This window comes from Sorex araneus, chromosome 1 (assembly GCF_027595985.1).
Source record: "Sorex araneus isolate mSorAra2 chromosome 1, mSorAra2.pri, whole genome shotgun sequence".
Classification (NCBI taxonomy): Eukaryota; Metazoa; Chordata; class Mammalia; order Eulipotyphla; family Soricidae; genus Sorex; species Sorex araneus.
The window spans coordinates 85189709-85216430 of NC_073302.1; the positions used below are offsets into that span (position 1 = coordinate 85189709).

Here is a 26722-nt window from a genome sequence, read left to right on the forward strand (position 1 = left end):
ATTTGTAAATAACCTGTATATCCCAATATCATTAAAAATAAACAACCCTGCTGAAAATGAGCAAATGTTCAAAAATGTTTTGAGGACATATTTATTTGAAGATTTACAAATAGTGCATAATCCCTTAAAATGTAATAACTATACTAGCCATTAAAAATGTAAATCAAAACCACAATAAGATACCAATTCACAAATTGCCTATTACTAGCACACACATCAATAACAATAACTGTATCACTGTATCACTGTTGTCCCATTGCTCATCAATTTGCTCAAGCAGGCACCAGTAATGTCTCCATTTGTTCTTGTTACATTCAGGGTCAGGGGAAGGAGGCCCATTATTGTTACTGTTTTTGGCATATTGAATAGGCCATAGGTAGTTTGCCAGGCTCTGCTGTGTGAGATTCTGCATCACTCTCTTCTGGGAGCTTTGTTTTATAGTCCCTGGATGTTGGCCTTGATGAGATTACGCAGCACCAGGGCAGTTTGTGGGTGTGGCTGCCAAGCTACTGGAAAACTGGGGATCTGGGTGGAGAAGGCCCAGTCACGATCGATCGGGCTTGGAGATCTCAGCCTCGGATTCCACACACCTGGGTTCCTCTGCCTGTTCCTTCATGCGTGAGGCTCATCTGAACGTGTGGAGAGTGGCCATGAGCGTGGTTGCAGTTAGGTTCTGGAGATTTTCAACTGCCAGGGCTCTGCTTGGTTTGGGAAGGGAAACTCAATCCTCCCTGTAGGGACCTGGTAAAGACAGCCTGGTGTGGGGGCAGGAAATTCTGCATCACTCTCTTTTCTGGGAGCTTTGTTTTATATTCTCTTGATCTTGGCCATTGATGAGATTTCATGTCCCCGGGAGCAGTTTGTGGATACGGCTGCCAAGCTACTGGAAAACTGGGGATCTGGGTGGAGGCCAGGGTCTCTGCTTGGGGTGGGGAAGGAAACTCAACTTGCCCCACTCAGAGGAGACCCTGGTGAAGATAGTCTGGCACAGGGGCAGGATCTTCTGCAATAATAATAACACAAATTATGCAAATATATATACAGTGTTGTCACAGATGTACAGAAATTATAGCTTTGTGCAATGTTGGAAAGAATATGAAGATAAAACTGTTACAGAAAAAAATATGGTGGCTCCTCAAAATACTTTAAAATGTAACCAATCAATTTCATTTCTGTGTATATATAAAAAAAACTGAGGTTACAGAAGTGAACAAACATTATAGTAGCATTGCTTACATCAGTCGAAAGGAGAGAGCAAATTAATAAATCAGTGTTTTTTTTTCAATTTGAAAGCAGTCATTTATTAACTGACCAGATTATAAAAATATGGTAGATACCTTAGTTCATCGGTCTAATCAGCCGGTTGATCTGGTCTTCTCTGTGGCCAGCATCTTCACCTTCTACAAAATGGGTGGTCTTTTTCTTCATCCCACCCCGGCGAGAAGATAATTTGAAGGGCCAGAGGAAGTTGTTTGCCTCTTTGAAGCGTTTTCCAACAGTATAGATCTCATGAATCAGATCCTCCATGCAGACAATGCCGTATTTAGCCAGAGTTCGCGCTATTAGAGCAATTCGCTTCTTGTGGATTTTGCCATAACCATGCTTGTAGATCAATTCATTTACTGACTTCAGGTTTGGGTACCCCCATGCAACATACGGTTCCAAAATCCTCAGCATATTAATCGAAGCCTTGTTGAGTTTAACAAAGGTACCATTGAAGATCTGGCGAAGGCGGAGAAGCTGTAGCACCTTTCGGACCTTGGGGCTCACACCATTGATACCTATGATTCTGATGACGAAAGCCAACTTGGGTTCCGTAGGAACGTAAAAGTTGCCAACTTTTCTCGCCATCCTAACCATGCGAATCTCTGTCCTGTACATCTGCTTATACTCCTTGTGATAAAGCTTAGCTTTCTCGTAGATCAGCTTCCTCCTCGCCTTTCGAAGCATCTTCTGAGCAAACTTCTTTCTCAGGCACTTGATCTTCAGCTCTGCGAAATTCTTTCGCTTTTTCTTCAGGGTTTCTGGCACATCAGGAAACTTCTTTTTCTTCTCTGAGGTCGCTGCTGCTGGCTTAGCAGAGACCTTCTTTTTCTTCTCTTCTGTGCCCTTCATGGTTCCAGTCGGAAAAGATAAATCAGTGTTTTCTTAGGGTCTTTGTTTTATTAATTATATTATGGTCTCAATGGCTTATAAACAATAGAAATTTTTATTTTCATACTAGTATAAAGTGGAAAGTCTAAGATAAAGCACTGGCAGTTTTCATATCTAGTGACAACTGACTTTCTTGGTTCATAAGATGGCCTATGTCACCCACTCTCTGAGGAAGAGCTGTCTGCGCTCTTTTATAAAGAGATGAATCCTATACGTGAAGGCCCCACACTCACGGTCACATTATGACCCAATTTTTTCAGCTCCATACAGCAGCACAAGCGGTATTAGGTTTTTATCTGGAGGGAACAAAATCAACCAAGATGTACATAAACAAAATAATAAAAAGTCATTCAATCTTTTTTTTTTTTTTGCTTTTTGGGTCACACCCAGCGATGCTCAGGGGTTATTCCTGGCTTTGCACTCAGGAATTACTCCTGGCGGTGCTTGGGGGACCATATGGGATGCCGGGGATCGAACCCAGGTCGGCCGCGTGCAAGGCAAACGCCCTACCCACTGTGCTATCGCTCTGGCCCCAAGTCATTCAATCTTAAAAGAAAATAGAAAATTTTGACTGAAGTATAACAGAAGAAGGCAAAGATATTATGCTAAGTTGTATCATGCTAATAACAACCAATGATATTATGCTAAATTATATCAAGCTAACAACAAAAGGACAAGTATCACATGATTCTATTTTTATGAGGTACCTAGCATGGTCATATCATACAGATAGATAAAGAATAGTAGATAAGGGGTTCTGATTAGAGGGGGTAGGAAAAATTATTTTGAATAAACTTAGAATTTCAGTTTAGGAAGATGAGATGTGTAAAGGTACAACATGGTCACCCACAAACTGAAGTGTACTTAATGTATTGGGCTCACTAAAAATGGTTCAAATAGTACATTTTATGCTTAATTCACCCCAGTTTAAAAAGTAAAACTCAAAAATTGTCAATAATAATTTTTGATGTTTGGTTTTGGGGCATTTGTTTGATTGGGCCACACCCAGCAATACTGAGGGCTTAATCCTGGTTCTATGATCAGGGCTCACCCCTGGCAAGTCATTCTGGACCTTATGCAGTGCCAGGAATCAAACCTCACTTGGTTCCAAGAAAAGACATACCCTTACATGCTGCATTATCTCTCTAGACCCCAAATTCTATGTAGTTTTATGTATTCATATATGAAAGAAGCCACAAAAATACTAAGAAGCTTATTTATACGCCCTTTCCACACACATCAAATAAAGCTTAATTAAACAAGGTATAATGTATAACTCCAAAATAGAAAAGCATTTACTATTGGAAAAAGAGAAGGTTAAATGGAAAGACAGATGACAGTGATTCATATGATGAAAGTTTATTTTTGTATTTTTTCCACTTATTTCCAAAATAAATGCAACTCTTTTGGTAAACGTTTCTAAATAAATCACATAACAGGTAGGTACTAAAGTTCTGTATGCTGTTATTGATTTCTTTCCTAATTTTACCCACACATTAGTCATTAGGAGTATCTTCAGCTCTAGTTCCAGGATACAAGCATCTTTGTATCTCATTTTCATTATTTCTATTCCGTTTAAAGCAAAATCTTATTCTACCTAAAAATTCTTTCATATCTCACTACTGTCCTCTGTAGACTGGTAAAAGTTATAGGAGACACAACTCCTGAGCTAATGGCTGGGGTAACTTTTCCTACAGCTAGATAGTAGATAATTAGTACGTGTAGACCATAAGGATTTGTCACGAACACCAATTTTGCCTACTTAGCATGGAAACAAGCAAAGATAATATATACATGCATACATGTTTGTAACTGCATTTCAATAAAACTTTATTTCTTTATTCATGAGCAGTTACTTCCAAACTTGACAAAACACTGTTCTCAAGACTCACCAGATTTATCATTACATGACTCCTTTTTTTTAGTGTAATTGATTAATTTTTTTAAATTTTTAAGTCATTAACTGAATCATAAATGTCTATGGTTTCAAAATCTATACCAGAAATTATATTCTTTGAAAATTTTAGTTTGATTTCGTTTTAGGGTCACAGCAAGCAGAGCCTGAGGGCTACTCCTGAATTAAATAGTGCTCAAGGGCTGCTCCCTGGCAATTCTGAGTGGACCATGTAGTGTCGGGAATTGAACCCTGACCTCTCACATGCAAAAGATACATACCAGCCCTATGAGTTATCTCCCAGGACAATTTCTTAATCTTTTTTGCAAGTAGAACTTTGTATTCACAACAGCAGACACTCAAACATTTGAAACTAGGTGAACTTATGACATATATAAGAATTTTTCACATATAAACTTATGATATATATAAGAATTTTTGTTAACAGGTATTTTAGTTCTTCATGGACTTGATTTATTATCAATCATTCCCACTATTTAGCACACATATCATAAAAAAACATTTCGCCATCACCGTAGTATCCAGATTGCCATTTTTATTGATCTGCCCAAACTTTCTTATTAGCATCTGCATCATCTTCATTATTGAAAAGGAACATGACCTTGGATGCTTGAGAGATGGTGAAGCAGGTTGAGCTCTTACCATACCTGCTGCAGACCCAGGTCCAACACCCAGCATCCCACAGGCCTTTCCAGTCCTGCCTAGAGAGTGAGCACAGAGCCAGGAGTAAGCCCCGAACACTGCCAGGTGTGGCCCAAAAATCAAAACAAAAAGAATATTACCAGTGAAAACTTGTGAAGTATTTTAAACATTACTTTTAGCTATCAGATTAATAACCCATGAAAAGTTGATGTTTCTCAGTATCAGTGTTTATATTTTTTAGCTTTAATCTTATTACTGTCCTTCAAGTTGCTATATCTTAAATCTTGAAGGTAATTCAGAGCAAATGAAACTCCTCTCAGAAATTGTGCGGCATGTTTACAGAGGCATCACTGCCTAATTACAGCTGCATTGGTCCACAAGCCACAGCTCAGAAATATTCAGTATAAGGCAGTAACAGAAGCTTTGATGTAGAGCCCTTAACACAAGACAATGCAAATGACATTTACTAGCAATTTTTTTCCCCATTAATGAACAGTACTTCAGGGAGTATAAAGGCAAGAGGCATATAATTTCTGAACTATTTAAATTGCTAATTAGATCCGTACAGGAGGTGTATTCCTAATGCAGACAATTACAAGGGCTCCTAAGTGTTTGCCTTACAGTTGCTAATTACTGCAGAAGCCAATTAATTGCTGTTGACTTTTTGTATTCTTTTGCATATCACCAGTTAATATTTACATTTATAATGAAGACAAAATTGGCAAACACTGTGTCATTTTGTAATGAACAATTCCAGTGTCTAAACAATGAACACATTATCCTCATTTGCGCTTGAGAAGTGCAGCTGATTAGCATATGTTCTGTGCATGCTACAGCACTGCTCTTTCTTCTCAGGAGTAAAATACGTGACTTAGGTGTAGGACATACATCCAGGTGCACTGTCTCCAGGGCTCTTGGAATTGGCTCCCACCATATGTCATATAGCGAACAACCGAAACAGCAAAAGTCTATAAAGGCCCAAATTGAAGTGTTGCCACGTCTGCATAGAAGACAAGCATGAAAATAATCTTATGGCAAAATTTCAATTTTGAAAGCTTGTGTGACTATAACATCTACTTATCTTGGGGAAATTTCTTATAAGTTCTCTCATTATGGATGCTGAAACGGACAGATTCAACTCTTTTCAGTTTCTTTGTAAACCGTGATTGGGGGGGTGGGACGATAGCACAGCACAGACGGTAAGGCACTTGCCTTGAATGCGGCTGGCCTAGGTTTGATCCGATCATCCCATATGGTCCCCTGAGCACTGCCAGGAGTAAGTCCTGAGTGCAGAGCCAGGAATAATCCCTAAGCATCACCAGGTGTTACAAGCGAACAAATAAATAAACAAAACCCCACAATTTAGTCATTTAGACAACATAAATTAATGCATCAATTCCAGAACTATAATAAAGATCTTATAGAGAAATAGTCAAGGGTAAAATGGATTTTTCTAATCAGGATGCAGGTTTACAAGGATAGTGGTGGTACTACTAATTATAGAATGAACTGTGCATCTTTTGTGGTGTCTATAATGAAAAAAAGAAGCAAAAATTAGCATTTGCCTGAATACATGGACTTGCTTTTTCAGTCACTTGACCAACTTTTCAAGCCTGGTGATTCTAAGAAAAATTTATTTCATTTTTTCCCCACTTCAATAGGCCAGAGCTTCTTTTGTTGGCTGATGACAATTGTAAGTATCTCATGAAACTGACAGAGTGGGCTATGGCTCAAAATGTCATATTACCTGTCTTCATTGAATTTTACAGAATATTTTCTTCAGATGCCTTACATTAAAAACTAAAGAAAGGGAGAAATGAATCCTTCTCTAGCTTTGCACTATCACCCAAAGCAAATGAATACATCTCAATTACACAGCACATGAGAACACCCATGCCAACTCTCTGGTTTTTAACCTGCCAAAAGGAGGAAGTTGGAAATCCATTCTTTTTCTAGTCATCATATTTGTCAGACTGTATATTGTAAACAGCAGGGGCCTGAAGTGATTTTGTCAACCAGTTTTCCAACAGTGAAAACATAACTTTCATTCTCAACAACCTCTGGGCACTGCAAACAAAAAAGAAGTGGAATATGACTTCTTGAACAAGCAAAACTTCTTGTTGCCTCATCCAGGGTAGATTTCCTGCTCTATATCCTTCTTTATTATTTTCAGTGACACTGCCGTTGGGCACAAGGAATAGAGTTTGAACACAAGAACAAATAGCATATAAAGTAAATGATTTAGGTTTTGATTTTAAAAGTCAAACATGGACTGGGCTATTGAATATAAGCTACTATACACTTTCACAGTAAGTACTTTGAAAGGAATTGTAGGATAACATTGGCTCGTCCTTTCTCCCTGGCTGCAGGGAGCTTAAGTTTATTGGGTTGCACGCATCACAGTGCTCCTGAGGCATTTCCATTCCTCTGTGTTTATCTTTAACCTCTTCTCTGTACTCTGCTTCCCCAATCAATCATTCACCTTTATCCCCAAGTCAGACTCTGTTGATTTGTATTTGTAAGTGCTTTTCTCCTTCCTTTATGTCCTTTGCATAGTTAATTCAGAGCAATGCCTTTTTTGTATAGACACAGGAAGGCAGTTAATGCTATGCTTTTGTAACTTGGGAGTTAATTGACTCCAAATAATATTCATTCCTGGGCATCTGTTTTCTTGACTTAACCCTCAGTTGCCCTCTGTTCCTAGCACGCCAAAAGCAGGGACTGGATGGACCTAGGGCAAGGTGTGAGTTACCCTGGCATCGAAATGGGCCAGGTCAAGTGCCACAATAGTTAACTATAAATTAGTAACACAGTCATGGACAAATTCTGTCATGATCCAAAGACATCAACTGGATTGGGACCCTGCTTAGGTTAGAAAAGACTAATTTGGCTTGAGCACTGTAGTCTGGGATCTATAACGAGATGCCCCCAAGAGAGCCACTCTACAAGCTTAATGTATCTCTTACTGTAGGGATACAAGATGACTAGAAAGATTATTTTGAAGTATGAAAATCTAAGATGGTTGTTGGACTAAGGAAAGGAGAAACACACCCTTAGGTGGTATTTCACCTTTGAGTAGATCTCCTGGCTGCAGGAGACCATTGTTTTCCCGCTGAAGCTTTCATATCTTGATTGTGCTATTTGACCGAGGTGCACTTGCTACCCCTAGTGCTCGAAGGTTGAGCATGAGATGAAGGTGGCAAGATGGAGTGTGTAGAGACTAGCACGGCGGACAGGAGGAGAAGGGAATGAAGAGCAGGGTGAGACTGGAATCGGGACCTTAGTGAAACTGGAACAGGCATGTGGAGACAATGGAATAAATGGCAACTGATCACCAGCCAGCTTGATGGCCCTGTTCCCTCCTTCATGTCTCTTTTGATGACAGCTGCAGGCTGGGGTGAAGGAGATGATTCATGGCCATGGGACACATGTGGTGGGTGAGAGACCACATTGCCCACCACATCTCATTAATGTTGTGAACACACAAGGAATAGTGGTAAATGATGAACAACTTGATCTCCAAGATATTAAAATATAGAGACCTCTGATTTGTTCCATATACATCTTCCTAGTAGACTGAACAGTAAGGCAAATTTTAACCTGAAAACGGGAGTTCACTGAACACAAAATTGCAAAGCGCTGTTCAATACCACATATATATTTGATCATTTGAATACCAACATGTGCAGGCAAAACAAAAACCCCAGAGCATGTAGAATAGTAAAAAATGAAATGATATAATTTGTAACTGATATATTTTGAGAGTTTATTAGTTTGATAATTCATTTAATAAGTTTATATGACAAAATTTTTAGTAACTTTCAACATCCTTTAAAGAATTAATGTTGCCCCCAAAAGTTTGTCCAAACCAACAGTGGGACACAGATAGAAGTTATCTGTATATTGCTTGTTCATTAGAGTTGAATTTTATTTCAAAATTTGCTTGCTGGATGATGCTCAGATAGATAACCTTGAGAAGTTTATGATCAATGAACAATTAATGTCCTTTGACCTTTGACAAAATGCTTAAAAGAAGTTATACTCCTGTTAATAAATACAAGCATCTACAATTATCTTTTTAAGGCTATATAATTACAGAAAATTCACCAAAGATTAATACTATATTATTTTGCAAAGCGTTGATATCATGTTGATGAAAAAAAGAAACTTAAATTTACAGTAACTTTAGTTGAATTTTTTTAATAGTAGTTACCTTGCATTCCCCTCTCGGAGAGCCCAGTAAGCTACAGAGAGTGTCTCACCTGCATGGCAGAGCCTGGCAAGCTATCCGTGGTGTATTCGACATGCCAAAAACAGTAACAGCAAGTCTCACAATGGAGACGTTACTGGTGCCCGTTTGAGCAAATCGATGAACAATGGGATGACAGTGCTACAGTGCAGTGTTAGCTTGCATTCAGTATTGTATGTTCTACTGTAGATGGGATACATACTAAGCAGGAAACTAGCCATCAGGACTTAAGATTTCAATGCTGGGGCCCAGCAATGGTGCTGCACATACTCAAGGAACAAGGTTCAGATAATCTCTGCAGTGTTGCTTTGGAAGGTAACTGTACTACACCCTGATACTCTGGATAAAACTCAAGGGCTTGTGTATGCAACTCATGTGTGTCTGTCCTCTAAGCTATCTCCCTAGAACATTGTATCATTTGGGTGCAAGGATTGGGGTTTGGAGTCACACCTATTGATAGTCAAGGACTGCTCCTGGCTTAGTTTGAAAGGTTATGCAGTGCAGGAACCAAACCTCAGACTCCTACAAGCAAAGCATACCTAAGCCTTGCACTATCTCCTCAGTTCTATATTATATTCTTTGTTTGCTTATTCTTTGGACCACAAGCAACTCTACTCAGGGCTTATACCTGGCTGTATACTCAGGGATCAGTCCTGACACACTTGCAGGACCACATGAAGTGCTGGGGACCAAACTGTGTCGACCATGTCATTGTCATCCAGTTGCTCATCGATTTGCTCAAGCGGGCACCAGTAATGTCTTCATTGTGAGACTTGTTGTTACTGTTTTTGGCATATTGAATACACCATGGGTAGCTTGCCAGGCTCTGCCATGTAAGCGGTATCTTGCTGGGCTCTCCAAGAGGGGAGGAGGAATCGAATCGAGGTCGGTGGTGTACAAGGCAAATGCCCTATCTGCTGTGCTATTGCTCCAGCCCATGTCGACCATGTGCAAGGTAAAAATACCTTATCCACCATATTATCACTGTGCCCCCAATATCACACTATTAATGTTAATATATGTTAATATATTATCATTGAATGACTATTGCAATTAAAATGTTCATAGGCATTCAAACTAATACAACATTCAGCCTATGAAAAGAAAGCTAGATAAACACATATCCTTCAGTAGACAATTCTATCTAATCATTCCATCATTGTATTTAAGTTTACAGTGTGTTTTCATAAGCACATACATGTGTATTGTGTACATATTTTCTGCTGGACTTCAGCTTTATTTTTCAAGCATAAATGATTAATAATTTTAATATGGTGTTACTTGTGTAATAATTTGCAATATTGTTTATATATTTGTCACAATCATATATAAAAAACTATTGATTTAGCTTTATTGCTGATTCCTTGAAGAGTATATCAATCTCCTAATACAACGAATGATTGAAAACAACAAAGACCAGGCATTCTTGTCTTATTGAGGCCAAGAAAAATCAGGAAATATTGTAAGTATATTTATTCTGGTACCAGGAGTAAACATATGCCAGATAGGAAAGCCCCGTGTATATTAAAAGAGTGACAGAATGAATGCTTTGTTTTTAAGTTAAGCAAAACCAATCTCAGAAACATTTGCACAGTGTTTTGATTCTCAAGGTTGTTGAGCATTCCATATTGTACTTGAATCTTTCTCTTCCTTCTCCTTCATTTTATGTTTAATTTCATGCATTAATTGTGTTGAAAGTTCTCAGAATATCATCAGCATTGTGTTCTCATCGTTTCCAGCTTGTAAAGCGAGAGTTTCAGAAAAACAATTTCCCCTCTTGGGCCACACATGTGTCTTGCTCCCGATGTTTCACTGATGCAAGAACACTTATATAAATCAACTTCCCATGTAATTACAAAACCTAAATACATAACATCCGTCAAATAACTGGTCCTGTTTTCTTTCTGCTCTCTGTGGCCCCTTCTGTTTAGGAATTAAAACAAGTAAACCAGATGTACACATCTTCTTATAGCTTCCAGTTTTGAATTATATGTTCAGCTGTATTGCACACCTGCTCTGAGTGCCTCTTTCTTTTGTCTTTAAGTTTTTCACCCTTCCAACTTTATTTGACAAGGCACAGAGACATTAGGGGGAAAGTTTAATTGTGATCCTCATTTAATTTCATTATTAAAACTGAAGGAAAATTTTCAAATGGACTATTTTAATGAAAACATTAAGATATTTAAATAGGAGAAATAAATTGCAAACTTAATTGACTCCAACTCACTTCCTGCAAACAAGACAGGTTTCTTGCTAATCTGAATATTTTTTTTTTCCATTTCACTCCTTTGCTCTGGATTCTCTGAGCGCAAAATAGATGACATAATTTAAATTGAGCTAAAGGTCATTTGGAGGGCCTCCAGCTGTCTAGTTAAATTAAGCTATAGGAATAAAGGACATGATACTCCCTCTTAAATTTTATTTTCCATATTATCACGAAAGCGTCATTATCAATGTGTAAATTTCTTAATGAATATCCTTGGCCTCATCCCCAGTAGAGTGAACCTCTAAACAGCTCATCTGTGCTTTGTTCTCACCCAGAACACACTTTGCTTGGAGTTGGTGATGATAGATGCATGTGGCATAAAAAAAAAATTTAAAAAAAGATAACAACCCTTATGATATCACTCAAACAGAAGGAACAGGAGAGGATTAGAGGAATCCAGCTGGCTGGAATGAAATTGGCAGGGATCAGCCAATGAAAGTCAACTTGGCAAGATTTAGTCTTCTGTTAGGTCATCTGTTTCCTTCTGACTAAACAACTCTTGGATATTTATAGACATAAATGAATTTTTATTCTCTACAATAGCCAATAACTTGTCATTTCTGGTATTTGAATGTCAGTCATGGGGAAAAACAAGAACTTGTATATAGAACATTCAGTATAGTCGCCTTCAAGTGGAAAACAAGGAACAGATATATTATTTTTCTTCACTGAATGCCAAACCCAAACAAAATTTGCAGAAACATCATATAGTTGGCAGACATTGTACATTTGCTGGACAGTTTTATAGACTTTGGAAACTTGAAGTACTTTCATTAATATGTACATTTCCAGTCTTCTAATTTCTGGCTTCCTAAATAGTATATAACCAATTTAGATGCCAATGGGTTTTCTCACCTAATTTCAATATAGGTCTGAATACCAGGAAAAAAATGCTTAGTAATTAAATTCTCACTTTACCTATGAGGACAGCAAGTATTTTTATTTGTATATTCTTTAATACATAAATTTATTCCTCCATCCCTCTCAGAAGCCCAGTAAGCTACTGAGAGTATCCTGCCCACATGGCAGAACCTGGCAAGCTAACTGTGGCATATTCAGTATGACAAAAACAGTAACAGCAAGTCTCACAATGGAGACGTTACTGGTGCCCGCTCGAGGAAATCGATGAACAACAGGATGAGAGTGCTATTTTTTAATATCTCATCATCACTGTCATCATCACTGTCATTCCATTGCTCATCGATTTTCTCGAGCGGGCACCAGTAACGTCTCCATTGTGAGACTTGCTGTTACTGTTTTTGGCATATTGAATATGCCATGAGTAGCTTGCCAACTCTGCCATGCGGGTGAGATACTCTTGGTAGTTTGCTGGGCTTTCCGAGAGGGGTGGAAGAATTAAACCTGGGTCCGCGGCATGCAAGGCAAATGCCCTACCCACTGTGCTAAATTGTGCCTGATTTATATAGCAACTTGATTGGAGATTTTATTTCTTGCAAACCCAGAGAGCCAAAAATGCCTCTTAGATTATTGCCACATCCAAATGAGTTGCAGGTATAGGAAGAGGGTGTAAAAACAGCAGAAGTGTCTGTACGTATCTGTATGTGTATATATGTGTGATGCATGATGTGTTTATGTTCATAAATGTATGTAAGGAAACAGCAATGACCTAGACAGCAGAACCAGAAAACTTCTCTTCAGAACTGAGTTTACCAAAGGCAGAGGTGGGGACGGTGGCAAACAGGATGGGACCCTGGAATTAAGGGAAACAGACATGCTGGTAGAGGTGAAATATTGGAGCATGGTATATTATGAACATTACTGTAAGTCATAATGCTTTGATTGTTTTTAAGTGTAGAAATTCTTCCCCCTAAAATATACATGTAGCACTGTCTGTCGCACTGTATGTCTTCCCATAGTTCATTGATTTGCTCGAGCGGGCACCAGTAACATTTCCATTGTGAGACTTGTTGGGACTGGAACGATAGCACAGCATGTAGGGTGTTTGCCTTGCACATGGCCAACCTGGGTTCGATTCCTCTGTCTCTCTCGGAGAGCCTGGCAAGCTACCGAGAGTATCCCGCCTGAATGGCAGAGCCTGGCAAGCTACCCAAGTCATATTCAACATGCCAAAACAGTAAAATATACATATAAACATAAAATAACTTTTGTAATTCAACTGTTTCACTTTTGTTTGCTTTCCAGTAAAAAGGGATGTGTATAGCCATTTACATTTTTTTTGAACCACAAATTTAAGTAACATGGGCTATATTTGTGACAGACAGGAGTGACCAGGTAAATATGTCACTCACAATTGCTCGAACTGATGCATAATTTGGTATTTAGGTGTTACTCATTTCATAGTGTGCACTAGAGTATTTGTAAAAAATTGCTGAAGTTTTCCTTGACATAAAAATAAATATGTGACAAATAAAGAGAGTTCTTAGGTGAGGGAGATGGGTAAAAATGTTTTAGAATTATGAATTAATATTAGGTCTTTGGAAATGAAAAAATATATAGATGTCAAAGTATAAGCTAAATGTTTGAAATTTATATGGTTTTAAAAACAGTGACTTCAGGCTAGAGTAATGGTATAGTGTGTAGGGGGCTTGCCTTGCACACAGATAAACTGTGTTAAATTCCAAGAACCTCAAGCCTTTCTATGTTGTTCTCAAGTTATATCCAGTGTAGCAAACTGTGAGACTTCATTTTTCTTATCACTGCATAGTATCTAGTGTATGTGTGTATGTATTACAACTTAGATATTTATTTCTCATTGAACAACTGAGACAAATACATTCTTTGTCGCTTAGTAACTATATGATTCTAATTAAGAACTATATTTTTATAGCTCTACAACTATATGATTCTAATTTACAACAACTATTTTCTAATTCATCTGAGAAATTTATTTGGCCAAACACTATTTCCATCCCAATCTAGTATTTAGGATAAATATACATATTCACACATACTATTTGTAATTTGGTTATTAGTCACATTATATATTCCTTAAGAAGGTTTTAGGGCTGGAGTGATATCACAGCAGGTACAGCGTTTGCTTTACACGCGGCTGACCCGGGTTCAATTCCCAGAATCCCATATGGTCCCCTGAGCACCGCCAGGAGTGATTCCTGAGTGCAAAGCCAGGATTAACCCCTATGCAACATTAGGTGTGACCCAAAAAGAAAAAAAAGTTTTTAGTATAAGGGAAGGGTGGCTAAGGTAACCTTTGGAAAAACTGAAGGAGCAAATGGGAATCACCTTTTATTGACGCTCTGAACAATCTCCTTCTTAAGAATGCCCCAAGCAACTGCTGAATTTAAGAATTTCTAGAAATTCCTACCAATGATTTCAGTTTGAGCTAGCAAAAATTTGTTTGTCAAGTATTTAATCAAGAAACCTATCCATAGGAAGACTGATTCCATATGTCAATGGCCTAAGGAAAGGATAGATAGTACAGCTGTTAAGACTGCTTAGCAAGCAGCTGACCCACATGGCCCCCAATGTCACCAGGAGTGATCCCTGAGCACAGAGTCGGGAATAAGTCTGAGCATCGCTGGGAGCTCAGCATTTATAGTTGCTTAGTCTCCTCCATGTCAACTGATTCTTAATTTTAGCATTTTTATTATTTTTAAAATGATTTATTTTAAATTATTTATTTAACAAACATTTAATGAAAATTAACTAAGTCATTACTTAGGATAATTTGGATTAAAAACTTAAAGGTGTCTATGTCTTTGTGACTTTCTATTCTGAAGGGGAAATATATAATTTAACAAAGGAAGACAAAGATACATAAATAATTAGCATTGTAAGAAATTCAAGAGGCATAAAACTTACTGTCTCAGATTGGATAGTTGAGTAGAAACTAGGAAAATTTATTCAATAGTATAAAGAGCAGAGAATCATTGTGAAAACAAAGGTGCTGCTTGATAAAAGATGAAGATTGAAAAGTAGTAGAATTCAAGATCCTATTGTACAAAGCCAGTTGATTATGTTTTATTCTGAAAAGAAAATTGTTGAAGGATTGTGTGCAAAGTAATAATATTATATGCTTTTAAAATGTGATCAATTCTATTACTGCAGCCATAGCACAGCAGGTAGAGCGTTTGCCTTGGACATGGAGGATGCAGGTTTGATTCCTCCATCTTTCTTGGAGAGCCCAGCAAGCTATGGAGAGTATCCCGCCACTCGGCAGAGCCTGGCAAGCTACCCATGGAGTATTCAATATGCCAACAAGTCTCACAATGGAGACATTACTGGCACCCACTCAAGCAAATCAATGAACAATGGGATGACAGTGCTACAGTGCTACAGTGCTTTTTAAATATAAGCCCTCTGGAAAGTTCTGTGAAGATCTGAGTTACCAATCAAGAGTACAAATTTATAAAATGAAAACCAAAATGCTCCCTTAACAGCACCTTACAGTTTTTTCATCTGTAAAAGGTCCAGGTTTATTAAGACTCACTTTGCAGATAAGCTCAAGGAGCAAAGACATTAAGTCATGCAGAGTCTCACCTTGTTGATGCTAAGCATCAGAGATTGCGAATATATGTCAACAACATCAACAGCAGTAGAGAGCACCCCAACTCTGTACCATATGGCATGTCCCAGATTTATTGCCATACATATGCCAACTCATGCACACACTGAAAAATAATGTAAAAGGAAAAAAGCAAATTTGGAAACACAAGTCTGGGTCAAAGCCAAAAAGACTTGTGAGTCACTTGTGGCTTAGACACCAGACATGCAAAGAAAACTTACACGTTCAAACTCCTTTAACTGAAAAGCAAACCAACAATGAAACTTCAGGGACAAGGAAAAATTTTCTAGGATTGAAATATGACTAGTTGCCACTTGACCAATCAGTATTACATTGTCAGAAAACCCTGTAAACCAGAGCTGCATAGTCCTGCCACTAGCTCTTTTATTCTGTTAATGGTCCCCTTGCCCAAGATAACTGAGACATACAACTCATGTGCATCTTAAACCTGCCAGAAGCTATAGTGCAAGACCTGCCACAGAGCTGCTTTGACAGTTGAACTGTAAAAGTTTAAGTTCATCGAACTGGTCCATAGCACTACTCTGCTGTTTTTAGAAGTGGAATTAAATGCATTTGTGCTCCAAATATTTTATCATTTTTGCCTAATAATATTTATTGGCATCCTACTTAATTAATTCATATAGGGATACATAAATTATTTTAATGAAAATTTCATTTCAGGATTGGGACTGGGCCTCTTCTGCCCAGATTTTCCATTTTCCAGTAGCTAGGCGGTCACACCCAAGGACTGCCCCCGGTGCCATGTAATCCCACCAATGGCCATATCCAGAGACTATAAAACCAAGCTTCAGGAAGCGAGCGACATCTTATAGCCTAGTTCTCAATCTGGGAGAACCTGGCAAGCTACTGAGAGCTTCCTGCCCACATGGGAGAGCCTTGCAAACTCCCCATGGTGCATTCATAAGCCCAAACCAGTAACAATGCTGGGTCTCATTCCCCTGACCCTGAAAGAGTCTCCAATGCGTCATTGTTGGGAAGGACAAGTAAAGAAAGGCTTCTAAAATCTCAGGGCTAGGACAATAGAGACATTACTGAGACCGCTTGAGAAATTAAATGATCAATGGAATGATGATGATGATGATGATGATGATGAATGAAAATGTTTCCTAAAATAGAGATAATATAATTTATAAACAGTTCCTGTTCTTTATTTAATTTTTCTATGTTTTTATTTCATTGCTTATAAGGTATGCAAATATGAGGTTACTAAGTGCCATCATGCACCTTTTGTGCATGAGTTCCTATGAACTGAATTCTTCGAGGGAGACTGATGGCTTAAAGTTTAGCACTGTCACTGTCACTGTCCTGTTGTTCATCGATTTGCTCAAGCAGGCACCAGTAACAACTCCATTGTGAGACTTGTTGTTACTGTTTTTGGCATATTGAATATGCCACCGGTATGCTTGCCAGGCTCTGCCGTGTGGGCAGGATACTCCCTGTAGCTTGCTGGGCTCTCTGAGAGGGGTGGAGGAATCAAACCTGGATTTGCTGTATGCAAGTGCCCTACTTGCTTTGCTATCGCTCCAGTTCTTAAAGTTTAGATGCATTTTAAATTTTGATTATCAGACTCCACTACCCTTTCAAAAGATACTACTGATTTGTAGTCTTATCAGTTATCTATCTTAGAGTTTTCAATGCAAATTAGAAATCATACTGTTTAAACATTGTTGGTATTCTGAAACTGATAAATTGTTTTAATCTGCAAAGCTCTATAGAAATACTAGACATAGTTTCTCATTATTTTTCTAACTAGATTGACTTTTATGCTCTTTTTCTATTTGTTTAATGTCTTCCCATTAATCTTTGAAAAAGACTTCTTTTGAGAGCAGTATTACTTGTTTTTAAAACATTTTATTTAGAAATAATTGATGCATTTGATGACTCACATATAATGAATTTACATATTCACACAGTAGCAAGAAATAAAAGTATAATGCCTTATTTGTCATTTTGCCAATTATTCCCATTAGTCAATTTTACCCAATGGTAATATATTTATTTACTAAAATATTAACATATTTAAAAAACTGACAATATACAATATACCCAGTTGCATTAATTTTGGTGTTTAGTTGAGGTGACATTTTACTGTGGTTTTGACTTTATTTCCCTACTGAGTGATGATGCACATATTTTTGTATATCTATTAGTCATTCGAAAGTCTTCTTTGAATAAGGATATGTTCAGGCACCTCCCAGTTTTAAGAGTTTCGAATTAAGATGTTTTGAATGTTGGGACCAAAATGCTAGTACAGTGGAGGGTGTTTGCCTTGCACAGGACTGACCTGGATTTGATCCCTGGCACCCTATATGGTGTCCTGAAAACCCTACTAGGAGTGATTCAAAATTAGAGCCAGAAGTCAGCTCTGAACACTGCTGAGTGTGTTCCTTCAAAGAAGATATTTTAAATATAAATCATGTACTATTAAAGACAATATAAATATAAATACATCAATAATTTTGTATTAAAATATAGGACGGGGCTGGAGAGATAGCACAGCGGGTAGGGCATTTGCCTTGCACGCGGCCGACCCGGGTTCTAATCCCAGCATCCCATATGGTCCCCTGAGCATGGCCAGGGGTGGTTCCTGAGTGCAGAACCAGGAGTAACCCCTGTGCATCGCCAGGTGTGACCCAAAAAGCAAAAAAAAAGAAAAAAAAAATAAAATATAGGACTTACATACAAGGAAGAAAGGAACGGAGGGAGGGAGGCAATTTTAAATCTAAATCTTCAAACCATAGTTCACTTTCTCTAAGGGCTACTCCTGGCATTAAGCTATGCATCTTGACTTCCTTCTTCCTCATTCTGGTAAACACTGTCACTGTCACTGTCATCCCCTTGCTCATCGATTTACTCAAGCGGGCACCAGTAACGTAACTTGAGGAAAAAAATCTAACAGATTTCAAGATTCAAAAGTGACCTGGAGCCAGAAGTAAGTGCTGGCCATTTTGGGTGTGGATCAAAAACAAAAAAAAAAATAAAAAGAAAGGAGGAGAAGAAAAATAAAAAGTGCCCTTTGGAATAAGTAGAAACCTGAGGGATTTCACCAGGATTTGAGTGGCTTCCGGTGACCTTGAAAGACAGGCAGAGAGGAAAGCAATCTAGCCCTTCCATAAACAGGCCCACCTGGGAAGAATTCTTTTTCCTCAGATTTGCCTTTAGTCTAAAAAAGGAAACCACATATAAACTAAACCCCAGCTTGCTGCTGCCATTTATTATAACAAAGTTTCAGAAAAGCAGAAACTTCACCATGTCAGTGATTTATTGCCCAGGAGAGTTCAAAGAAACTCCCTCATGTGAGTTATTCATTTTCTTGTTCTGAACATCCCAAATCATCTCAGCAGGAGGGAGCATGTGCCCTTGACCTTGGCCCATCTCGAGTTTTCATTTTCATTTGCTAAAATAGGTCACAGAGCTCTGTTTATTCTGGCCCACAGCGCCAGCCACTCTGGGATTCCCTTAACACAACCTACCCTCAGAGTTCCCCTCCCTTCACAGTCCCACCCTCTGGAACTTGTACAACCACTTAAGCAACCTCAATTGTGCCTGTGTCCACAGGAACAGCCCATTCCGCTATTTGAACTGAAGGAGAGTCTATGATTCTATTCAGTGTACCCGGAAGGGATAGAAATGGAAAATAGACAGGTTGGAAGTTTCCCATTGAAAAATAAATAACTAGCTTGACTAAATGAGGTTTTCATTTTCTAACGAAAGATGTATTTTCTTCTTTGTAGCTTTCATATTGTAGCGCTTCAGCCTTCTCTGAACTTTCTCAGTGTTTTGGTCTCTGTTCTCCTCTTCCCTCACTTCACTCCCCGCACACCAGTCACTGCTTTAAAGTAGTGCCACTTTGGTTACATGGGGTATAGGTCCAATGATCACAAATTATCTTTGAGAGAATGAGCGTTATATGCCAGCATTAGAGCAAGGGAAAAATAAAGAGAAATGACTGTAACTTATCATGTGAACCTCAAAATTGTATAAACATATATAATATATTTTAGGTACACATTATATATACATTGTTATTTTGCATGATTTTCTTTTTCTATAATTTTATGACTTGTGTTTATTTTACTTAAACTATTACAGTTTTCAAGTTTCCGTATGTATAAATTGAATTCTCCCCTTATTGCTTTCTTTGAGAACTTTATTTGATTCTACTTTAACTGCTCTCACTGCATCAATCATACATTTAAAATATTGAATAATCACCCTAGACTTACAACATGCCTCTCCATATTTTTCTGTAAGTTAGAAAAGGAAGACAGACTTTCATACCTATTGCAAATCAATATAACTTGATTATAAAACAGAAAGAAAGGAGTGGTACAAGAACCAAAACTAGAGACAGTATTCTGAATAACATGCATTAAAACATCCTAACACAGTACTAACAAACTCAATTCAATAATAGAGTGAAACAATGATACACAAGGAGGAAGTGGCATCAATTTCAGGGATGTAGAGTCGGTAAACATATACTTATTCATACATGGATACCTCTCAAGACATTTTGGTAGCCTTAAGTATGAGATTTAAATGTGCCTAAAATTCTGTATTAAAATTAAGCATAAAGTTAAAACTGTCTCAAATCTACTTAGTTAATTTTAGATACACCTCTGAATTTCATGAAAGCAATTATATTCTTTTAAATCCTCTACTTTAAAATTATTATTACAATGTTATTTTCAGAATAGTTTCTTGTTTTGTATCCTTTTTTCATTGTTATTTGAAAACACCATGGAAACTGGTTTCCCTTTCATTCCTCTTATTATAATTTCTCTGTCATATGCAAAGTTGTCTGTCTTATAACAAGTGTTCAAATATTGGAATTCCTGAGAACTTGATCTTAATATCTCCACTTCTCATCTATTATTTTTTTTCTTGAAATCTCACTCAAATCTATTTCTTTAATTAGTAATTATATGTAGATGACTCATATTTTTCAATAGTTGCTAACTTCAGATTTCTTTTTCAGTCACTCATTAAAAATCACTTAACTAATTTATGGGGGCTGGAGCAATAGCAAAGCGGGTAGGGCATTTGCCTTGCAAGTGGCCAACCCGGGTTTGATTCCCAGCATCCCATATGGTCCCCCAAGCACCGCCAAGAGTAATTCCTGAGTGCATGAGCCAGGAGTAACCCCTGTGCATCGCCGGGTGTGACCCAAAAAGCAAAAACAAAACAAAACAAAGCAAATCACTTAACTAATTTAAATGAATTTGTAAGTTCTCCTCTCTTTGTAAACATGAACAATCATGTGAACACACACTCATGCATACACACACACTACACAGACACAGACACACACACATACATAGACACACACACACACACACACACACACACACACTTAGGCCTTCGTATATGCTCTGTATCTCAGTGAATAGCACCACCACATCCTCTGAGACTACCTGGAAGTTTAGGGCGAAGTTATTTTTTCATTATGGTCTAAAGCTTATATTATTGCTAGTGTTATGGTGGAAGTGGGGGGGGGGGAGTACAGCAGGTAATGAAGTTAATTTAATGGATCTAGTTACATCTTGGTGTCCTAAAAGATTTCCAGTTAAAATAGATAATGGGATATTTGTAGATGGATGGGAAATAGTACAAGACAGAAGGAAACTACCAGGCCAGAGTGTCTTACCGTGGGTAGAGTACTTGGCCTTGTATGTGGCCAACCTGGATTCAATTTCGGCAAAAAGCACCACCAGAAATGATCCCTGAGCACAGAGGCAGGAGTAACCCCTCAATACTGTCAGGTGTGACCCCAAACAAAACATAGAAGGGAACACCCTGCTAGCCAACACCCTGTTTTGCTGAAAGTCAGGATCTCTTTGCAGCCTCAGCTATGTTCATGCATACTGAGAATAATAGGGTATCAATATGCATGGCCATTGGCCAAAGAACTAAGGAAAACTAAAGAGGCAGACCACTGGGCTACAGATCTTAAGGAATAGACTGAGCAATCCCTAAAACAGACTACAGAGCACCAGGACTGAGCAACCAGAGACCAGCAGTTAAGTTTGAGAAAAAGAACTAATGATGAATCCAGAACCATCTTCTAAAAGCTGTTAAATAATTTATTTTAGCATCTGGACTTTTGCATGCCAATGTTTCATCCACCACTGAAGAATTCTCTCAAAAGTGGATCAATTTTTGTGGTAGCAATATTATAGTCCTATAGTCTAAATCTCAAGTATAAACACTTTTCTCTCCTCCAAAATCCTGTTTTCAATCCCTGTCACCTCTCCAATGGTGTACCTGTACATTTGCTGTTATTTTTTTCAAGTTTGTTGTCTCAGAGTGATTAATAAGAAACACAGAACTGACTTAGCACTACCCTGCTTAGAAATCAGCAGAGACTTTCTATTTCTCTTAGGAAAATAATCAAAGATCTATAGAAATGTCTGTCTAAAGTCTTGAATTTATTTCTCTCATCCTGGCATATCACATTCTCCTCACCTCTCTCATCCAAGTCTTTGGCCTTCTGTCAGAACCATGTATTCATCTTCCAACTCGAGATTTTAGAACTCATTAGCCTTTTCTCCAGAACCAACCTTTTAAGTCTGACTTATTATTTGCCTTTCAGCAGTTATTTATCCAGGCATCTTTAACTCAACAATATCCCAACTTTCTCTTTTTGGTACAGTGGAATGTCTACCCTCTATGACTCATAGTTTGGATATATCATAGTTGTATTTCATAGTGGGGTTGTTTTGACTTTTCCTGTCTCAAAACAAAATATGTAGCAACAGAAACCTTAACTGACTTGTTTTCTTCATTTAAACCAAGGAACTAATACACTTTTACCGTGGTGATGTATGGATACAAGTGAAGAACACATGGATAAAGTGTTCTGAATTGGTACTACTGATACAGAAGATATGAATCAGAGTTATGGTTTATGATACATATTGTCACATATTGTCCTGAAAGGTTGTATCCCTTTACTGTTCAATTTTCTAAAAAGATATTAGTAGAATTATCTGGTTAAACATAAGAAACCATATAAAGTGTTAAGAGGATGAACATCTACTCTGGCAAATGATTTTGGTTAATGCCTCTTATTATACTTTTATCATAGGCCCCCAAAGATATTAATATAACAATTTAAGGTTTGAGGATAGCGCAAAAGTCTTAACAGCATAATTTGGATACTTCAGTGTTGGGTTCAATCACTAGCACCTCATGGTTCCTTGAGCACACATCCAAAAATTGAATTATAATTTATTGTGAACAATGAAAAGTGTAATAAGCACATTTACAAGTGAGTATTATCTGTGAACACATTGAATTCTATTGCATTTTATAGACATTTTTAAACTGTGATACCTAGTTGAATTTTAGTGAGATCAATGCAATCAATACACTTCTTTTCACAATGTTAATGATCATGATTGAGTCATCCTACAGTCATCTGTTTGGCACTAGGAATGCTGAAGTGATCAGTGTATATTCCAATTATGTGTGTGTGTGTGTGTGTTTGTGTAGGTACACATGTGGGTGGGTTTGTATTGTATGATCTCAGCTCTTAACCAAAGACTACTGATGAAAGAAGAAAAAAAGAGAGAGAGACTGCCTTAAATTACATGTGCCATAGATTTTGTGTGTATGTGTGTGTGTGTCTATGTATGTGAATTAACATTGAAATAGTTTGAGAGTTTAATAAAAAGTACCTCTGTCTCACTTCTCTTCATTTACTAGCACTGTAGAAGTCAGTCTCTTCTTTTGACATGAATTTGTTTCTTTGTTCATGTGGCAGTGGTGTTTTTTTGTTAGATGCACATGTCAGTGTAAAGAATAGAGATCACACTTTGCAGTTTGCAGAGAATGGAAAAATATCCTGCTGACATTCTACCAGACAGGCAGGTTACATGGTGTTTGTGGGTGTTTGTGGCCCTGCAATGCTTGGGGCCCCACAGAATTACCCTTAGAAGGCACGAATTGGGGCTAGATATACTCAGTGGTGCTGTCACTACAATATGGGATCCAACTCAGTTTCATATATGCCTTGTAGTTTGAGTTCTTGCCACAACAGTAGGAATTGAATTTTTTTTTTGGGGGGGAAAGCATGATCTCTTGATTCAATGGATGATTTTTATCTGAAATTTGTCTTTCACAGCAAATTTCCAGTCTCATCAGAGATCAATTAACACCTCATGATAAAACACTGTGTACAGTTGCTTACATTATACTCCCTAAATATTACCTCTATTAGCCAGGATAATTTTGGCAATATGGGACTTTATTTTATTATTAGCTTTGTTTACTAAAACCTATGTATTCATCCTTTACATAAATCATCAAGGCAACTTTGGGCTAAATATGGAGGGGAAAGAAAGCCAAGAGCAGCCCTTGGCATCTTGGTCAATTCTCACATGGTGATAGTGATGTTAGTGTAGGAGAGGTTGTGGTGGAGGTGTCTTTTCTTCAGAATAAATATAAGTGCAGTGATTCTGGAAATAATATTTTCATAATAATTCAAAGATTTAGACTCTAGCTCAGACTTTGCTTTAAGTGCATTGTTACTAGGTAAGTCTCATGACAGTTTCTCATACATAGATTGCAATTGAGATTTGTCAAAATTGGCCTCACATATATTTTGTCCTATCATATGTGTAGTAGGAACAATGAAAATATCTTTCACTCTCTTAGACTATTCTATTGCTGATCTAAAATACCTGAGGGAAAGTCTATTTAAATCTAACCATCTAATCTAAGTGAAGATTGGTCTCTTTTACTAGTTTAATAAGGATCGTTCATTGTTCACTGATGTTAAGCTTCTCTAACGATGTTAAATGAGGTATATGATACCCATAGGAAAATCACAACTATTCTTACACTTACATATTCACACATATGTATAATCTCAGCTACTTGAAATTTTCCATCTTTTTAGAAAATGACTCTTTTGTGGCAGATGATAGAGAAAATATGCCATGACTGGTGTGTACATTACAATGAGGTATTTTGTATATTATACAGATATGTATACATTTTATGCATATAAATATACTCACATATGCATATATACAAATATATAACACCTAATTTTAGTGATATAAATACATATTATGATATATATGTTTATATGTCTGCATATGTATGTACTTGAATATTCTGTAATTTATTATTTCTGTCGATGGCAAGATGACATTTGTAACCTTTTCTATAATATGTTTAAAAACCAATGAATTTCAAAGTGAGAGAATTGACTATGAAACTGAGAGGGTGAGTTGTTTTTGTAACTTTGTATTTGCAAAGCTGTGAATCAGTATGTTTACTACTTTTGACCTGTATCTTTATTTTTCTGAAAACATATGCAAAATACTGCTTCTTTTGACACATGCTCATACTTATAATTTAGACAAAAAATTCTATTGTTTATCAAGTGTGTGATTTGAATTTTCCCACCACAGATGCTGCCCCAAGAGGCTGAAGTGATTTAATGTCATCACCTGTTTCGATGTCCATACAGCCACGAGAAATGATTTGGTTTGATACCTTAGAGATTATTTGATGAGAAATTATTGGAACCGAACAGTTCATTAAATTCCCCAGAGTGAACTTCAGCTCCCATTGACTTCGAAGCCGTCCTGAAGCAGAGAAAATTCCTCTAATATGGATAATTACTCTGATGGCTGGCATGAGAAAATAGGCCACTGAAATGGGCTTTGTGTGATTCTGTTAATTGCTGCGATAGACAAGTAGTCTGGCCCTTTATTCATGCTTTGCAAACCTTTCATCAAATGAGTAGATTATTTCTAATGCATATTAGAAAGGATGAACTCATCTTCCAAGAAGGGCATTAGTATATCTGCTGTCTCTCTCTCTCTCTCTCTCTCTCTCTCTCTCTCTCTCTCTCTCTCTCTCTCTCTCTCTCTCCTTTCTCCCTCTCCCTAATAGAAACTTGTTTCAAATTCAACTTCAGCTTCATATTGGTTTTGTGAGAAATGTGTGTGAGTATTCTTAATATTCTGCTAACAGTCAAGTTGCAAAACAATTTATTGGTTTAGGGATTCTGATTTGATCCTGGGTACAGTGATGCCATGTCAAACAAACAATATATTAATATGGCTGTGCATGTGTTTTACCATGTTATTTTTATCTACACATAAACATATAGTTCTGCTTTAATATCTAAAGACACTGTAGTGGGTAAAAAATCTGAACTCTCAAGTGAGAAGTCATGATCAGAATTATAAAAAAATTTAAAAAGCATCTTAAAGCTTGGGAGCACATATTATACGACTTCCTGCTCTAGGGAGGACTGAGCAAGCATGACAATGGAATGATCTTTCTAACTCAGAAAATACGACTCTTTGGAAGATAGCAAGTGACTAACAAAATGGAACTGATGGCAATGGGGATAGCAGAGGTTATAAGGTCAGCAGCTCTTGTGCTCTTGTGATTTTCTAAACTGAAGTGAAAGGTTATTTTTGTGCTCTGGGCTTCTCTTGATAAGATAGAGTTACACATTTGTTTGTTCAACTATACACTTTTGACCCAGTAGTACACAAAGCAGCTGTCTGCAGCAGCTGGAATTTGATTTCTCCCTTCGCTCTATATAACAGAATGCAGCTGTTAAAGGCACAACACATGAGAAGATAAACTATTCTACTCAATAATAATTCATTTGAATTTTAAAATTGGAAACATCCACATCTTAATTACATCATCAAATTTTTATATGTCTAGCTTTTCAAATATACAGATTTTACATTTTTCTCCAAATATGGGATTTTGAAGTGATGGCTTAGAATTTAATTTTGCAGGGAGGGTCAGGGTCAAGAGGAAGGAAGAGGTAAAGAAGTGGAGAAGAAAATTACTGGTGAATTTTGGGATTCTGCTGACACTGGGGGTAGTGTTCAACTCTTGTAAAGCTTTAAAATATGAAAGACAACTGAATTGCATATTGTCTATTTATATTAGCAGTGTGTGTTTGTGTGTGTATTTGTAACATTG

The 26722-nt window shown here is 37.4% G+C and overlaps 1 protein-coding gene across 3 annotated transcripts; it reads right to left on the reverse strand.

Moving 5' to 3' along the window:
- Window positions 1-1338: 1338 nt before the first annotated feature.
- Window positions 1339-2115, reverse strand: LOC101558795 (60S ribosomal protein L7-like). Of its 3 annotated transcripts, none has more exons than XM_004612967.2 (2): window positions 2086-2115; window positions 1339-2040 (listed from the first exon to the last, which is right to left on the reverse strand). In XM_004612967.2, exons 1-2 carry the CDS (start codon window positions 2113-2115, stop codon window positions 1339-1341), a joined length of 732 nt encoding a protein of 243 aa, XP_004613024.2. The 3 variants fall into 3 exon arrangements, with proteins under 3 accessions (XP_004613024.2, XP_054978419.1, XP_012789179.2); XM_055122444.1 differs by having other exon boundaries at window positions 1339-2043; XM_012933725.2 differs by having other exon boundaries at window positions 1339-2115.
- Window positions 2116-26722: the final 24607 nt, after the last annotated feature.